Here is an 18,695-nt window from a genome sequence, read left to right as displayed (position 1 = left end):
GTGCCAACAGTACTGTTGGGCACATACGGGAAGTTACTTTTTGCCTGCAACTTTCAGGCCTGTCAGTAGGCAGTTCTAGTTGTCAAGGACATATTTGAAGCTGTTGCCAAAGCAGAGGCTTGTCACACAAAAACCGCATAGGGTAGATCTTTCCGGTTTATAATCGGTCTATGGCTTTCTGGTTCTACCCACTAGACTTGAAACCATATTGAATGACACATAACCCTATTCAAGATTGTCACAAGGATAGCTTTTGCACTACGTATGTAAAGTAATGTATGTAAAGCTAGCAGTCATCATCATGAATCAAGTTGACAATTTACTGGCAAATCCTTTTTAATCCTTGTCATGTGAAGAGAAATATGAAGAGAAATTATAGATAAAATGTATCAGTGATCATCGGCCATTGGACATAAACATTACACAACAAATTGGAAATCGCAAATTCAACAATGAGTGGTTTGGAAAGAATGAGTAGCTAACTGCATGCATTGCAATGCAATCACTAGCCTGCTATTCAGTGGAGTGGCTGTGGGGTTCCAAGTCTGGGATTAAGGGTCTCTTTTCCAAGTTTAAAATTATAAGCACTTAATAATGACCATGCTGTCAAAGAAGCATGATTTGTGCTGCGCACAAAACAACTGTTGACTCAGAACTGTGAAATCTGTGAGTTCAAGACAACTGGGAACTTGGGGAAAGAACTAGCTCCGACTGAGAAAGTACGTTTTGAATGGTCTTCCAACTCGGAATTGTAAATCCGGAACTTGGGCCTCGTTCAAGAGCTACGACCTGAAGATCACTGACATCATCATGATTCAACTTAGTTTTTTTCCCGCGTTCCCAGTTGTTTGAAAGCACCATAAATCCAGAGAATGCCAGACTTTTTTGCCCACTGTTCTGACTTGGTGGTGCACATGTAGCCTATAACCTGTTTTAGAGAAATGTAATCATCAAATATTGTAAGAGCTTTCATTGTCTGCTTAAATGCCCCCTTTATTAATCCTACTGTTCTGACTTGGTGTACAGGGACAACACTGTAAGAACGACCCATATTCTGAATTCTGTGTCATACATCTCTAAGCATAGCGGCAGCTGTTCCCAGTCTTGTTTGCTCTGAAAACAACTGCTCACATCCCCCCTGGGTAAGAAAGGTGCGCGCTATAAAGTAGCTTCTAGTATGTGCCGGACAAGTATGTGCCAACAGTACTGTTGGGCACATACGGGAAGTTACTTTTTGCCTGCAACTTTCAGGCCTGTCAGTAGGCAGTTCTAGTTGTCAAGGACATATTTGAAGCTGTTGCCAAAGCAGAGGCTTGTCACACAAAAACCGCATAGGGTAGATCTTTCCGGTTTATAATCGGTCTATGGCTTTCTGGTTCTACCCACTAGACTTGAAACCATATTGAATGACACATAACCCTATTCAAGATTGTCACAAGGATAGCTTTTGCACTACGTATGTAAAGTAATGTATGTAAAGCTAGCAGTCATCATCATGAATCAAGTTGACAATTTACTGGCAAATCCTTTTTAATCCTTGTCATGTGAAGAGAAATATGAAGAGAAATTATAGATAAAATGTATCAGTGATCATCGGCCATTGGACATAAACATTACACAACAAATTGGAAATCGCAAATTCAACAATGAGTGGTTTGGAAAGAATGAGTAGCTAACTGCATGCATTGCAATGCAATCACTAGCCTGCTATTCAGTGGAGTGGCTGTGGGGTTCCAAGTCTGGGATTAAGGGTCTCTTTTCCAAGTTTAAAATGATAAGCACTTAATAATGACCATGCTGTCAAAGAAGCATGATTTGTGCTGCGCACAAAACAACTGTTGACTCAGAACTGTGAAATCTGTGAGTTCAAGACAACTGGGAACTTGGGGAAAGAACTAGCTCCGACTGAGAAAGTACGTTTTGAATGGTCTTCCAACTCGGAATTGTAAATCCGGAACTTGGGCCTCGTTCAAGAGCTACGACCTGAAGATCACTGACATCATCATGATTCAACTTAGTTTTTTTCCCGCGTTCCCAGTTGTTTGAAAGCACCATAAATCCAGAGAATGCCAGACTTTTTTGCCCACTGTTCTGACTTGGTGGTGCACATGTAGCCTATAACCTGTTTTAGAGAAATGTAATCATCAAATATTGTAAGAGCTTTCATTGTCTGCTTAAATGCCCCCTTTATTAATCCTACTGTTCTGACTTGGTGTACAGGGACAACACTGTAAGAACGACCCATATTCTGAATTCTGTCACTGTACATTTCAAAAGAGCTGAACAAATAGTTATATTGACTATGTCCGTCCTAGCTCACTCATTGATGTCTTAATCGAAATTACTGATTGCCACTTATGCGCTTGTCATTCCCTTATGCCATAGTTTGTACATCTCAATTGTCAGTAGAAACCACATTTGTTGAAGCAAGTCAGCCATATCAGCTATGTTTTTTAAAGGCAGTAAATGAGGCTGAATGAACAGTTTCGCTGCCTGACAAGGTATTCGCTGATAGCCAGGTGTAGCAGTCGACACAATCCTGTCTTGGCGCTCTACTGACAATTCCTTCAACCTCATGGCTTGGTTTTTGCTTTGACATGCACTGTCAACGATGGGACCTTATATAGACAGGTGTATGCCTTTCCAAATCATGTCCAATCAATTGAATTTACCACAGGTGGACGGACTCCAATCAAGTTGTAGTAACATCTAAAGGATGATCAATGAAAACAGGATGCACCTGAGCTCAATTTCGAGTCTCACAGCAAAGGGTCTGAATACTTATGTAAATGTAATATTTACATTTGACATTTTTTATAAATGTGCAGACATTTTAAAAAAAAAGTGTTTTTGCTTTGTCGTTATGGGGTATTGTGTGTAGATTGATGAGGGGGGCGATTTAATCAATTTTAGAATAAGGCTGTAATGTAACAAAATGTGGACAAAAGTCAAGGGGCCTGAATACTTTCCTAATGCACTGTATTTGGTTGGTAGAGATCCTACAGAGTATTCCCCATCCACTTTAGCTGAGACAGGTAGACATGTTCTCTCTACAAGACAATATGTGTCCCATGTATAGTCTATTACAGTGTATTTCATTGGGGTTCTATTTTGAAGGTTTCCTCGTTACCATACGAAAGTGACGTCATCGTTTGTGCTGCTGGCAGAATACTAGTCCGTTTGTCGTTCTTTACTTCCTCCAAGCGAGTCAATTTAAAAGTGCACTTTCCTATTTCGTTTTTTAGTTTTGCTATGTCCATGTAGTTTAAAGTACTCACTCATTCGAAGTAGTCCCAACTTGGAGAGAAGAAAAACAAAATGTTAACCTGCAGTTAGGAGACAACATCAGTTCACTTTTTCTACTAACTGTAACTTAGCTGCAAAGTTGTCTTCATTGAGTTTTGCAACCTTGCAAAGGAAATACAGCCCTTAAAATTTGTTGGTAAACTCTACATTAAAGTTAGTTATGGCTGATACTGAGACCGTTGTCGCTGCGGGCTGCTTGGAAAAGTTGAAGTGTTACGTGAAGACTCGAAAGGGAACAATTCTCGCTGCTGAAATAGTAAGTTTGTTTCCTGTCACTGTTATAGGCAGAGACTCACACAAAGAGTAGACTAGCGCTGTACATTTGCCTGAATTTACTGCAATAGTAGTAGCCAAACTATGAATGGAAGGTCTGTTGTAGAAATATAATATCATTCCCTAGAATAGACCAATATAATGACATACTACTTTGTGTTACTTTACTACACTATTTCTGCAACATATACAGATCTATGAGTATTTCCATGATGCTATACCATTGATTTGTTCATAGTATGATAACAAATTGGTCCATTTTAAATCTTTGAGACAGTTGTGTGAACTTGACATGGAATGAGAACCATGTGCTCTTGGGGTTGGGGGTCAGGCCAAGGATTAGCCAAAGAGCTTCCAACTGTCACTTTTAAATAAATCAAAGTATATTTTATATTTGAGATTCTTCAATGTAGCCACCCTTTGCATTGATGACAGCTTTGCACACTCTTGGCATTTTCTCAACCAGCTTTATGAGATAGTCACTTTGAATGCGTGTCAACTAACAGGTGTGCCTTTTTAAAAGTACATTTGTGGAATTTCTTTCCTTCTTAATGTGTTTGAGCCAATCAGTTGTGTTGTGACAATGTAGGGTTCGTATTAGGGTTGCATATTTTGGGGAATATTCAGAGGTGGAAACTAGAGGTCGACCGATTATGATTTTTCAACTCCGATACCGATTATTGGAGGACCAAAAAAGCAGATACCGATGTAATCGGACAATTTTTATTTATTTATTTGTAATAATGACAATTACAACAATACTGAATGAACACTTTTATTATAACTTAATATAATACATCAATAAAATCAATATAGCCTCAAATAAATAATGACACATGTTCAATTTGGCTGGTGGTTCCTTTTAACATGAGTCTTCAATATTCCCAGGTAAGAAGTTTTAGGTTGTAGTTATTATAGGAATTATAGGACTATTTCTCTCTATACCATTTGTATTTAATTTACCTTTGACTATTGGATGTTCTTATAGGCACTATAGTATTGCCAGTGTAAAAGTATAGCTTCCGTCCCTCTCCTCGCCCCTACCTGGGCTCGAACCAGGAACACATCGACAACGGCCACCCTCGAAGCATCTTTTCGCTCCACAAAAAGCCGCGGCCTTTGCAGGGCAAGGGGAACAACTACTTCAAGGTCTCAGAGCGAGTGACGTCACAGATTGAAACGCTATTAGTGCGCACCCCGCTAACTAGCTAGCCATTTCACATCGGTTACACTAGCCTAATCTCAGGAGTTGATAGGCTTGAAGTGATAAACAGCTCAATGCTTGAAGCACAAGGAAGAGCTGCTGGTAATTGCAAGAAAGTGCTGTTTGAATGAATGCTTACGAGCCTGCTGCTTCCTACCACCGCTCAGTCAGACTGCTCTATCAAATATCAAATCATAGACTTAATTATAACATAACACACAGAAATACACGCCTTAGGTCATTAATATGGTCAAATCCGGAAACGATCATTTAGAAAACAAAACATTTATTATTTCAGTGATATACAGAACCGTTCCGTATTTTATTTAATGGGTGGCATCCCTAAGTCTAAATATTGCTGTTACATTGCACAACTTTCAATGTTATGTCATAATTATGTACAATTCTGGCAAATTAATTACGGTCTTTGTTAGGAAAAAATGGTCTTCACACAGTTCGCAATGAGCCATGCATATACCCTGACTGCTTGCAAGGGACGCAAGAGAAGTGACACAATTTGCTTGCAAGGGACGCAAGAGAAGTGACACAATTTCCCTAGTTAAAATAAATTCATTTTAGCAGGCAATATTAACTAAATATGCAGGTTTAAAAATATGTACTTGTGTATTGATTTTAAAGGAAGGCATTGATGTTTATGGTTATGTACACATTGATGCAACGATGGGGCTATTTTCGCGAATGCGCTTGTTAAATCATCACCCATTTGGCGAAGTAGGCTGTGATTTGATGAGAATGATATGCAACACAGGACAAGCTAGATAACTACACATGGTTGATGATATTACTAGTTTAACTAGTGATTATGTTAAGATTGATTGTTTTTTCTAAGATAAGTTTAATGCTAGCTAGCAACTTACCTTGGCTTCTTGCGGCACTCGCATAACAGGTAGTCAGCCTGCCACAGTCTCCTCGTGGAGTGCAATGTAATCGGCCACAATCGGTGTCCAAAAACGCAGATTGCCGATTGTTATGAAAACTTGTAATTGGCCATTCCAATTAATCGGTCGACCTCTAGTGGAAACTTTCCGTGGGAATATATGGGAATTAACGGGAATATATGGGAATAAATGGAAATATATGCAAATTAATATTAATACCATTTAAATATAGATGTTTTTTGCATTGGATATATTTACCATATATGGAGACAAACATAAACATTTTACCTTATCATAAGTAGACACAATTGCAAATGATTAAATCCTTCCAATAGAATTTAAAACTATTTAGCTACGAATTTAACTTTAATTAAATGAGTTGACTCTTCACATGGGATGATTTCACTGAACAACAAAAGAAAGGGAATATTGAATGATCCCCAATGATCCATCGCATTTCCAAAAAACGGTTTCAACATACATCTGTAAAATCATAGTCTAGAAACTAAAGCTTTGGTTGTATTCCTCTCAGGCTTCCATGTTTTCTCTCTGGACCTCCTCAATGTCCACCTCTTGAACATCAGACTCTCGGGCCTCATCTTCACTGTCACTTTCCAACCTTGTTGAGGATGGCTCGTGGTCAGGCTCTAAAAGCCAAAAATTTGCCCGGATGGCCACCAATTTTTCAACCCTTGTATTGGTCAGCCTGTTGTGTGCTTTGGTGTGTGTGTTCCCAAACAAGGACCAGTTGTGCTCTGAAGTGGCTGATGTTGGTGGGATTTGGAGGAGGAATGAGGCAACAGGGGAAAGAGCCTTCGATCCATAAAGTCCCTTCCACCAGGTGGCTGATGAGATATGTTGGCATGACTGCCATATTGTATCTCCGTCCCAAAGTCCTTGCTTGGAAGTGTACTTCTGACTGCCAAGAACCTTGCCCTCATCCAGGCCAAGGTGGCGAGACACGGTAGTGTTTACACCATAGGCCTTGTTGATCTCTGCACCAGTGCAAATACCTTCTGTCGTCCAAGGTCATTGATGACTGCCTTCAACTCATCTGCAATGTAGAGACTGGTGTGTCTGTTGTCCCTTGTGTCTGTGCTGTTGTAGAGTACTGGTTGAGGGGTGGAGAGGATGTAGTTAATTGTTCCTTGCCCACGAACATTCAACCACCCATCAGAGTTGATTGCAATACAGTCTGCTCTCTCTGATTTGCTTGACCTTCACTTGAACTCTGTTGAACTCTGCATCCAGCAACTGAGTAGATAAAGCATGTCTGGTTGGAGGGGTGTTTGCTGGGCGAAGAACTTTCAATAATCTCTTCCAATACACATTGCATGTTTGCATCAGAGGTGAACCAGTTGCATACACAGCTCGAGAAAGATATTCATCAGTATTTCTCTGACTACGTTCCTCCATTGAGTCAAAAAAAATTCTGATTCCAGGAGGACCATGAGCTGTTTCTATCGATAAGATGTCTGATTCATTATTTTCACCTCGAATAGAAGTAGAGGGACTTTTGTCAGAGGTTGCTTATTGTGAACGCTGAGGGAAATATATGCACTAGGCCAGATGATTCTTGCATTCTTCACATATCATTTGGCACAGTATTTGCAAATGTACACAGCTTTTCCTTCTACATTAGCTGCAGTGAAATGTCTCCACACATCAGATAGTGCCCGTGGCATTTTTCTGTATAGATTAGAAAAGAAGTAGTAAGGAATAAACCATTCCAATTCCATGTACAGATAAATAATTAAGCAGTTAGATTAAACAACTCCTTTGTAAGATAAATGTTTTAAAAGATAAATGTTTTAAAATTAAAAATGTATGGAAACAGGTGAATTAACACTCCTCAGTTAGCAGGCTAAACCCCACATGGTAGCAAAAACTAACAAGCGGAAATTGTTAACGAGTTAGAAATGATTTAAACACACTTTGCTGTAGGCTATTTACTAGTTTACAAAAATTAATGTATGTCATATAAAATATATTCACCCCACCTAGTATTGTAATCAAAACTTACCAGAAAGCCTGTAGTCCTTGGCTCAGACAGTGTGGTGGTGTGGGCTTATTAGCATCTCATTAGTGTGCAAGATCTTGAGAATCAGTTTTACATGTGATGGAAGAGTGCACTGCACATGTGATGGAAGACTGCACCCTGCATGCAGAGGGTTGCAATTCCATTGAATTGGGGATAGTTGAACCAAAATATGCTACAAGACCTAGAATTGCCTTATGTGTATCCCACAAAAAAGGTTCACTGTTATAAGCTAACTTTTTTGATGAATTTAAGCAAAATCCCCCAATTTCCCGGGCTTAACTTCCCATGGAAAATTTCCAGAAATTTACCGGAAAGTTTCCGACCCTTTCCAACCCTAGTTGGTATACAGACGATAGCCATATTTGGTAAAATACCAAGTCCATTTTATGGCAAGAACAGCTCAAAAATGCAAGAGAAATGACAGTCCATCATTACTTTAAGACGTGAAAGTCAGTCAGTATGGAACATTTTAAGAACTTTGAAAGTTCTTGAAGTGCAGTAGCAAAAACCATCAAGCGCTATGACGAAACTGGCTCTCATGAGGACTGCCACAGGAAAGGAAGACCCAGAGTTACCTCTGCTGCAGAGGATACCTTCATTAGCGTTAACCAGCCTCCGAAATATCAGACCAAGTAAATGCTTCACAGAGTTCAAGTAACAGACACATCTCAACATCAATTGTTCAGAGGAGACTGTGTGAATTAGGCCATGGTCAAATTGCTGAAAAGGAACCACTACTTAAGGACACCAATAATAGGAAGAGACTTGCTTGGACCAAGAAACACGAACAATGGGCAATAGATTGGTGGAAATCTGTCCTTTGGTCTGATGAGTCCAAATTTGAGATTTTTGGTTCCAACCGCCATGTCTTTGTGAGACGCAGAGTAGGTGAACGGATGATCTCTGCATGTGAAGTTCCCACTGTGAAGCATGGAGGAGGAGGTGTTATGGTGTGGGGGTGCTTTGCTGGTGACACTGTCACTGATTTATTTAAAATTCAAGGCACACTTCACCAGCATGACTACCACAGCATTCTGCAGCGATACGCCATCCCATCTGGTTTGGGCTTAGTGGGACTATCATTTATTTCTCACCAGGACAATGACCCAACACACCCCCAGGCTTTGTAAGGGCTATTTGACCAAGAAGGAGAGTGATGGAGTGCTGCATCATTTGACCAGGCCTCCGCAATCACCCTACCTCAATCCAGTTGAGATGGTTTGGGATGAGTTGGAAAAGCAGCCAACAAGTGCTCAGCATATGTGGGAACTCCTTTAAGAATGTTGGAAAAGCATTCCAGGTGAAGCTGGTTGAGAGAATTTCAAGAATGTGCAAAGCTGTCATCAAGGCAAAGGGTAGCTACATTGAAGAATCAAATATAAAATATATTTTGTTATTTGTTTCACCATTTTTTGGTTACTACATTATTTCATATGTGTGATTTCATAGTTTTGATGTATTCACTATTATTCTACAATGTAGACAATAGTACAAATAAAGAAAAACCCTTGAGTGAGTAGGTGTGTCCAAACTTTTGACTGGTACTGTATGTAAAGGCACTCCAGGAATAGACATATCTGAAAATCATTAAGAATCAGGTCTTAAGGCTTCTCTGTGGTGTTTTTATAGTTTCAAACATCCTGCACACAGTAGACCCCTTTTTATGTGCTCTACATCCTTGAGGTGTATTGTAGGTTCGTGGGTGTCCTCTGTTACCCATGTAAGTTTATTGGAGAGATCCATCCCACTACTCTGGTGGAGGTGTTGCATGAATTCTGATGGTCTACGGGTTGTCATTGTCCTAAAAAATCAGCACTCACTAATCTCTCCATTTCTAAAGATAAACAGTAATGTGTTTAACAGGTGTTCTGTTCTAAAGGAGGTGGTAACTCACAGGCTGAGTTTTCTCATTGAATGGAAAATAACAGAATGAAATAAAATTCTAGCGAGTTCTAGTTCTAGATTTGTAGAGTGGTCAGTGTTTTACCACACGGTAAGAGTCAGTGCTTTGCAGAGGTAATGGACATTTCAGATGATATGTGAGGTTCCTGCAGCCAGGGACAAGGAATGCAGGAATCGCTTAGCTTGCAACGCTACATGGCCTGGTTTAACATTCCAGGATTATTTCACATCTCGCAGGTCAGGTGGATGATCCCCTGTGGAATATCACAGAGATAGTGGGTGTTTCAAATAGTTTACATGCTATAGTTTACATAGAGCTTAGAGAGGATGATCATGTGATGAGAGATAAACAGGAGGACAACTCCTGCCAGGCTTAGTCAGTTAGGAAATACTAATTTCATATAATTTCCTGGCCCAGTGTTTCATAGTAACCCCATGTACAGTAAAGAATTGGCCTCTCTCTGATGCTATGGTACATGGCTTCTGAATTTAAATGGGCTATCGGTGTCATACTCCGAAACAAGCGTTCATCTATGATCTTAGACTCAGTGGTGGATAATTGACAACCATACTCTGCATGCTTCAGATCACACATGCTAAACGTGTTTTTCCACCTCTACAAAGTAGCTTTGAGTTGACATTTGAGACTAACTCCACCCTTCGAATCTGACATGATTGGTCTTGAACATGTCTTTGTGATAGCTACTGCCTGAGGTCAAAGTGAAACACACCCAGTGAGAAAATGCTTCCATGCAAGCTGAGTAACAAAGTCATTGCAGTAGTTCTGTATTTATAACAGTACCTATTATTATAAATGAATTAGACACGGGTCTTTTGCATCTCATAATGTTCACAGAAGCTAGTTCCAGTAGATTTTCCCCCTGGCATTTCTTTGTGTGAGCGCGTGTGTTTTAATTTCTCTGTGATATGGATTGCCACTCTGCTACTGCTTCTAGTTTGTTATTGGCTGTAATTATTGATGAAATGTTGGTAATTTCCTCATAGTTTAGCGTAAGAAGAACTGCTCTTAACTGGGTCTTTCAGAGTTGTTTTTCCTGTGGTGTAACAGTGAGGTGTCACAAATGGATGTGGCAGTTTCACCATTAAGAATTACAGTTTCAAATATATATATTTTTTTTTAGGATAAAAAAATATCAACCCCAACCCTGGGGTCTTAGTCAGTGTGATATAAACTACTAAATTGATTGGCATAAATGCCTACACAAGAATCAAAAAGGGTTCTTCGGCTGTCCCCATTGCAGAACCCTTTGAAGAACCTATTTTGGTTCCATGTAGAACCCTTTTTGGGTTCCATGTAGAACCCTTTCCACAGAGGGTTCTACGTGGAACCCAAAAGGGTTCTACTTGGAAAGAAAAAGGGTTCTCCTATGGTGGACAGCCGTAGAACCCCTTTGAAACCCTTTTTTCTATGTTTGTTGTTGTTTCGTGTGATTTGGGACAGTTTTTGCTGTTTGCGTCACCACAGGGTCTTTAACCCCACATAGACTATGTGAGTGGGTTTATTGTGTCAAATATTTCAAATATTTCCACGCAGGCTGCTTTTTCCGTCTTCTTCCTCGCTCTCTCTCCCCCATATTAATTTTCTGTCCTTTTTTCTTTCAGCTCATCAGTTTAATCATCCTAATCTGCTATGCTGCGTCATCTAATGGAGGTTATTCTGCGGTGGCCATCTGTGAGATGGTGTTCGCCATCCTCTTCTTTGTCGTCTTCATGATGGAAATGGACAAGTCCGTTCAGGTGGTCAACTGGGTCTGGAGTGTGAGTACAGTATATGTTTACACACACACAGACACAGACACACACGCACACAAACACAGAGAGACACAGGGAGAACGAGAAGCACACAGACACAAATTAAAGATGCATTCAAATCAAAACTAACAGTAACACAAGGACTTTCCAAGTGCCTTTAGAAGGACAATCATTCACTAATGATGGTCTCCTCCCAGGATCTTTTTCGTGCTGCTATTGGTGCAGCCCTGTACACCATCACCTCTCTAATCTGTGTGATTCGTGGAAAAGGGGACAGTGCCCTTATTGCCGGAGGGGTGAGTCAAATGTCTAACCAGCCTGAGATTTTTTAACAGATACAAATGAAAGCATCTCAAATTACTTACTTCTTCAGCTCTCAAATCATTCAGCCCAATTCATCACTGAAAGTAGAACTTGGTGGTTAGATTATGTTTAGATGAAACATTATTCCATTCCCTTAGGTGTTTGGCCTGCTGGCTGGGATCCTGTTTGCCTATGATGTCTACACCATCATCCTTGTCATCAAGAGCAACAGGCAGGATACAGCAGCTCCCACTGGTGGGTATTTTGGGTAAGGCTGCAGCTTTGCTGGGAACTACAGTTTGGAATTTGACATTTTCTTTGTTTTGTTCCCTGCTTTCTTTACAGATGTTTAAGCCCTCGAAGATAAACCCCATCTTAGTCATTGAAAGAAAATTACATTTGTGCAGGACGAGATGACAATGAAGAGAGAAAGAACTGCAGCAGGTTGGAAGGAAGTTTGATGCTCAAATGAAGAGATTAATAGCATAAATGAACCAATGTTAGGGTCAGAAGATAAACATCTACTGTACTATCTATGGCTGACACAGAGAGGATAATGTTATATTGCACTGAGATCATTATGTCCAAAAGAACCATGTAAATTCCAGGAGGGATTCCCTTAACAACCGCTGTTCCAGTCTCGGTGTACAATTCTACCGTTCCATTGTTCAATCTTTAGTCTGGTGAAAAAGGGAAAGATGTCAATATTATGCAGCATAAGGGGGTGGAAAGCTCTGGAAAGTTCACACTAGGACATCATTTATTTTCTGATCTAATGAACTATTGTGTAAAAAGATGTCTCTGTTGAATTACATCCACTGTTGAAATTTTGGTTTGTATTAGAAATTTGATTGTAGTATTACATTTATAGAGGTGCTCAGATTAATATAACATCATAATGTAACATCAATAGTTTTGGTACAAATGGCATTCTCTCTCTCTCTCTTTGTGGTCATAATTTCACCTCAGCGTCATAGCCCTCTCCATAACCCACTGTAATATATTAAAAATGTGCTGGTTGAATTAAGCCAAATTTTGCTTGCGTTTAGGCCTGGATTTAATCAGATTGAGTGTTAACCGGCATAGCGGATGTTTTGACATATGTTGGAGGTGTCACTGCAGTATGAGCTGACAAATAGGTGAGAGGCTGCTCTTGTGTGTCACAAACCACTTCCTTCCTTATTAATCCTACTGCGTTAGAAGTTCAAAACGGCGATAGAAAGTGTAGGTTAATGCATGTTTTCATGATAATTTGGATGGTGGAGATTTGTAGCCTATCAGTCAAATCGAGATATAGACAATGGAAACATCAAGCAGTGTTTGAACTTGTAAAGTGGCTGCATGGGATTTGTCGGATTATAAAATTGGGTGGTTTCGTTGCATCCAATAGCATGGTCCGCGATAAACTAACACAAGGAGCCGCTTGTGGATTTGACAGCTCTAACGCAGTTCCATCTCCGACACACCAAAACACCGCTATGCGGGTGTCTGCTAGTACGGATCTGCTATATAATCTAGCCCTTAGTCAAGGCACCTTCATTGAGGAGGACAGGCTCTTAGTACTGGCTGGCACAGAATAAATGGATTGGTATTAAACTCAAACACATGGTTTCCATGTGTTCGTTACCATTCCATTCACTCTGTTACAGCGATTATTATGAGCCGTCCTCCCCTCAGCAGCCTCCTGTGCTGGAAACATTTGTAGTGCCTTAGTTGCATTGGTTGTTGGTTTGCCTCTTTTTCTACTTACCTAGCATTGAAAGGCCTACTGGCCACAATTAACCCTGCACTCATAGTAAGGTTTGATGTTCATTTGCCACCAAATAACTTCTCATGAGTACTCTTGCCATAAGAAAATAATGGGACAACATGTTTTCATTATCCTGGTTTTGAAATAATCTAATTCAGGTCAAGTGTGTTGCTTACCAGTTTTTCTTTGTGTGTTTTTTTAACCAATGATAAAATATTTTAACGAGATTTAATGTTGTACAAGAGAAATGTTACCTCAGTTAGTGCCCCCTTTTTTGTATGTTTGTATGCAGTCATAGTAGTAAACATTAATATTTTGATTATAGACTCGTAGAAAAACAACTAATTTAGAATGAGCAATTCATTAAATTAATTAGCAAAGAAGGGCATTTGATCAGTTATGTGGTTGCATTTCAGGATGCCTATGTTATAACTGTAATATCTTTTGTGAATGTTATCTCCAAAATATAAAGTACATTTCTCAAGGAAGAATTTGGCCTTAATGTTTTATATCGAACACGTTTTTAATGTATTTATTCATACTTTTGTGTGTATTTGAAATATTGAGGCATATACACAATGCTTTGCGCAATAAAAGCAAGTTGTTATTCAATTAGGAACCTCCTCTAATAACTGTGTCTGCACATTGTATAATCACATTGTTGTTATATACATAGTACTTACTAATGACTGTCTATACTGGTTTGTGACACTCACAAGTTCAAGGATCTGAGTGCTCTCTCTTAAACTACCACTAGATGGCAGCAGCTGCACTCTAATTGGAACCTGACCAGGGCTCATACTGTACTTTATTTTTTTTGTTCTCACACAGGCCTAAACGCAATAAAACCGAATGCTGCTAAATACTACGAATAATTACTCATGTTTGTTTAGAATTTCACTTGACCTAGATAACATTTTGTTTCATTTTCAGGGAACTAGGTCAACAAAACACCCTTTCACTATGAGTCTTTGGTTGTTCTGAACCCCCGTCAGTAAAATTAGCAGATGTACAGCTAATTTCCTGCAATTCTAAAAATGTTTTCATAGGATGGAGAGAAATGTTTTAATTTTTGAATATATCTGACTGGTCGGTATTTGAGAAGTTTACAAATTTACCAATCTAAAAATGTTTTGCTGGCATGGGCAAATTGACTGACATAACAAGAGAAAAATTGCTGATGCACAACCAAATTTTGATATTCCACCTTGTGTATTCTACTATTCTAACTCTCAACAGTAAGTTGACTGAGTTACGTTTTTTGAAATTGCCAATCCTCCATCTACAGTCTAGTCGGAGCAGCCAGATAGAGAAATCTATGTTCGCAAAAATATAATTGCAGTCACAACTCAAATGTCATTCAAAAGGCTTCCTCAAGCTGTGAACATGTAGGAATTGTTTTGGAGTCTGTGACACCAGTTGTGACACCAGTGTACCTGAATGCAGGTGATAGACCAAATGGGATTCAAAACCACAGACCTTTTTGAGGATTACATAAGGCCGACATTGGGAAGAGTTTTGGTATTCTTGGCCGATTTGAATGTTGAGATGGTGTCCATAATGCCACTCATTTAAATTGATTGTCCATTATTCGTTTAGTGCTCCTAACATAAAAAAAAACCCAGTGGGGAGTCACAATCCATTGGTCGTACAAGAAAGACTGGAAATGAATCCCTGATGTTGTGCTTGGCCCAGTTTTTAAGGCATTTTAAGGCTAAGTTCATCATTGGAACCATATAGATCCAATAGGATCCCTATTGTTCCAAAATGAACTTACAGTGCCGTGCGAAAGTATTCGGCCCCCTTGAACTTTGCGACCTTTTGCCACATTTCAGGCTTCAAACATAAAGATATAAAACTGTATTTTTTTGTGAAGAATCAACAACAAGTGGGACACAATCATGAAGTGGAACGACATTTATTGGTGATTTCAAACTTTTTTAACAAATCAAAAACTGAAAAATTGGGCGTGCAAAATTATTCAGCCCCTTTACTTTCAGTGCAGCAAACTCTCTCCAGAAGTTCAGTGAGGATCTATGAATGATCCAATGTTGACCTAAATGACTAATGATGATAAATACAATCCACCTGTGTGTAATCAAGTCTCCGTATAAATGCACCTGCACTGTGATAGTCTCAGAGGTCCGTTAAAAGCGCAGAGAGCATCATGAAGAACAAGGAACACACCAGGCAGGTCCGAGATACTGTTGTGAAGAAGTTTAAAGCCGGATTTGGATACAAAAAGATTTCCCAAGCTTTAAACATCCCAAGGAGCACTGTGCAAGCGATAATATTGAAATGGAAGGAGTATCAGACCACTGCAAATCTACCAAGACCTGGCCGTCCCACTAAACTTTCAGCTCATACAAAGAGAAGACTGATCAGAGATGCAGCCAAGAGGCCCATGATCACTCTGGATGAACTGCAGAGATCTACAGCTGAGGGGAGACTCTGTCCATAGGACAACAATCAGTCGTATATTGCACAAATCTGGCCTTTATGGAAGAGTGGCAAGAAGAAAGCCATTTCTTAAAGATATCCATAAAAAGTGTTGTTTAAAGTTTGCCACAAGCCACCTGGGAGACACACCAAACATGTGGAAGAAGGTGCTCTGGTCAGATGAAACCAAAATTGAACTTTTTGGCAATAATGCAAAACGTTATGTTTGGCGTAAAAGCAACACAGCTGAACACACCATCCCCACTGTCAAACATGGTGGTGGCAGCATCATGGTTTGGGCCTGCTTTTCTTCAGCAGGGACAGGGAAGATGGATAAAATTGATGGGAAGATGGATGGAGCCAAATACAGGACCATTCTGGAAGAAAACCTGATGGAGTCTGCAAAAGACCTGAGACTGGGACGGAGATTTGTCTTCCAACAAGACAATGATCCAAAACATAAAGCAAAATCTACAATGGAATGGTTCAAAAATAAACATATCCAGGTGTTAGAATGGCCAAGTCAAAGTCCAGACCTGAATCCAATCGAGAATCTGTGGAAAGAACTGAAAACTGCTGTTCACAAATGCTCTCCATCCAACCTCACTGAGCTCGAGCTGTTTTGCAAGGAGGAATGGGAAAAAATGTCAGTCTCTCGATGTGCAAAACTGATAGAGACATACCCCAAGCGACTTACAGCTGTAATCGCAGCAAAAGGTGGCGCTACAAAGTATTAACTTTTTGAGAGAAGGGGTTCCATCCTCCCAGGCCGGCTGCCTGGTGTTGGATTATTTAGGGCCAAAGTAGTGGGATGGAGTGGTGGGTTTCTGGGGATAGTGTATATGTGCAGGGTTAGATGGTGATGAAATTTCAGTTTTTCCCATTCGGCTTTTAATTGCGGTGACCAGTATGTGCAATCCGCACTCCGACCTGTAAAAGGCAGCAATAGGCAACACATCCTCTAGTCTGCCAGGAAAGCACACGAAGAAGAACATGGTAACAAATGGGCAATGATGAACCTCAATTTGAGGAGCACACTGTCTGGGCCCGGGACAAGAGTGGCAGAAGGAAGGGTGTAGCGTAGGTAAAACTATCGTCCAGCGCAGTGGGCTTCCACTCAATAAGTGCGGTCAATAGACATTGAAACCCGGTGCAGTCATCTAGGTGTAGGGTGCTTACGTGTGCGTCGGTGATTTTCAGACAACTCCAGCAAGTCGACTGTGCGTAAAACTCCAAGAAGAGGTTTGTACAAGTTCGTACTGTATGTATGACACATTTTATTGGAACATATTTTTTACTTTGTCCTGTGAATTCAGATGCCTCATGTATCCATCAACCTATTTTAAAAAAACCTCTTGACTATTTGGAAACAACCAAGCGGCTTGTTCTTAAACCATCGACATGTTCACGCGCGGATCTAAAAAGCGACGGTCGAATCGCTCGGTAAGTAGATCCGCCAGAACTACAGTATGTTGTGACATTGTTTTGTGTTTTTTAGAGTCCAGGGTATCTTGTTATCTGGAAAGTACTTGCATCGTTTAGAATACCTTTATTGACAATGAATAGCGTTCATAAAGGTAATCGAGTAGGCTGCAAGTAAATATATAACTTTAGGCTATTTTGTTCTGCCAACATTGATTAGCCTATGTATTTGTTTTACTGTTTGTTATCGGCTTGATGATAGACCTGTCTATGCGCTATGCGTTTTTGTATGTTATCATTTGACAAGTTGCTTTGCTTCCCTTGATTTAGTTTACAGAAATTCCGTTCTTTGTTTTATGACTCGAGTTGAATCGTGGTTGCGTGGGAGGGGCGTAAGGTCACTTCTTCGATGGCATTTACCTGCACAGGTTAGGGTTAGACAACTTCGAAGTAAAGCCCCCCCCCCCTCACCGACCCCAGGCCACACACTTAGGGAGCTCTGGTGTGTGCGTGCGTGCGTGTACGGACACTTATTGCACAAAGACAATGTCGTCTTTATTTAAGAACATTTACATGCCAAAGCATTTGAGTTTACACTTGTTGATGGTGCCAGGGAGGACATGTTTTAGTTGAACCATGCAGCCAAGGAGGACTAGTGTAGCTGTTGATATATTCAACATCTGGCTCCTATCAGCATTTCCAATGTCCTTTAAAAGTGAATCCCACTGTAATTATATTGGAAGGTTGGCTTGTGAAACTCATCACACACAACTGATCCACACTATGGTCTGCATTCATGACTACTCTATAACTACAGTATCTGTTCCATAAGAACTTCTGTGGAAGTGTTATTTGGACATTATATCAGACATATATATACATATATATATATTTATTTATTTCTAAAGGCAGTTAATGTTGCCATAAGGCACATGCAGGGGAGTATGTGTCTCCTTTCCTCTGCAGGAGCGTAAAAAATGTCAATAAAGCTTTTAGTCAGCATCATTTTAATAGCCTGACGCAATCCTCCTATCGCAAGCTAAACATGCAGGTAGTTGAGACATGCAATAGCTGCAACATTATGCCTCTTCGGTTTTGGCATGAGTTACTTGAAAGGGTGACTTGAAGTCAAGACACAACACAGTAAGCCAAGTGAGTTTGGTTGGTGTCAGCCTCTCATAGTCAAAGAGAGGATCAACTTTCAGGAAGCAATACAAGCATTATTACCAGAACATTTTATCCCTGTAGTTCTCTTATAAAAATCCCTATTGACAACATAATGAAATACTCACTGAGCCTCTGTAATATGAAGGTTAGCAATGCTAACAAGTACATGTACAATCCCGTAGCGAATGCTAACAAGGGCATTGAATGGAAAGGGAG

The 18,695-nt window shown here is 40.0% G+C and overlaps 2 protein-coding genes across 3 annotated transcripts in view; both read left to right on the top strand.

Annotated features, from left to right (window-relative positions):
- The first annotated feature begins 3,012 nt into the window (after positions 1-3,012).
- LOC110492767 (proteolipid protein 2) lies at positions 3,013-14,316 on the top strand. Its single transcript, XM_021567247.2, has 5 exons — positions 3,013-3,562; positions 11,249-11,404; positions 11,596-11,694; positions 11,860-11,956; positions 12,047-14,316. The coding sequence occupies exons 1-5, from the start codon at positions 3,467-3,469 to the stop codon at positions 12,052-12,054; spliced, it is 456 nt and encodes a 151-aa protein (XP_021422922.2). The 5' UTR covers positions 3,013-3,466; the 3' UTR covers positions 12,055-14,316.
- Positions 14,317-16,868: 2,552 nt separating this feature from the next.
- LOC110491075 (protein prickle) overlaps positions 16,869-18,695 on the top strand; it is a 43,698-nt gene continuing 41,871 nt past the window's right edge. The window contains exons 1-2 of one of the 2 annotated variants that reach the window (XM_036945825.1): positions 16,869-17,132; positions 17,269-17,333. In XM_036945825.1, the coding sequence (XP_036801720.1) occupies positions 17,292-17,333 (42 nt within the window). In that variant the 5' untranslated portion in view covers positions 16,869-17,132; positions 17,269-17,291. The remainder of the gene's footprint in view (positions 17,133-17,268; positions 17,334-18,695) is intronic. The other variant, XM_036945826.1, reaches the window with a different exon arrangement.

The sequence above is a fragment of the Oncorhynchus mykiss genome, chromosome 16 (assembly GCF_013265735.2).
Source record: "Oncorhynchus mykiss isolate Arlee chromosome 16, USDA_OmykA_1.1, whole genome shotgun sequence".
Taxonomy (NCBI): Eukaryota; Metazoa; Chordata; class Actinopteri; order Salmoniformes; family Salmonidae; genus Oncorhynchus; species Oncorhynchus mykiss.
The sequence above is the reverse complement of the archived record's forward strand: the minus strand, read 5'-3'. Positions and strand labels throughout refer to the sequence as shown.

Coding starts and splice junctions, on each gene's coding strand:
- LOC110492767 (XM_021567247.2), top strand. CDS start 3,467: ATGGCTGATACTGAGACCGTTGTCGCTGCGGGCTGCTTGGAAAAGTTG. Junction 3,563..11,248: donor CAATTCTCGCTGCTGAAATA/GTAAGTTTGTTT, acceptor TTTTTCTTTCAG/CTCATCAGTTTAATCATCCT. Junction 11,405..11,595: donor TGGTCAACTGGGTCTGGAGT/GTGAGTACAGTA, acceptor GTCTCCTCCCAG/GATCTTTTTCGTGCTGCTAT.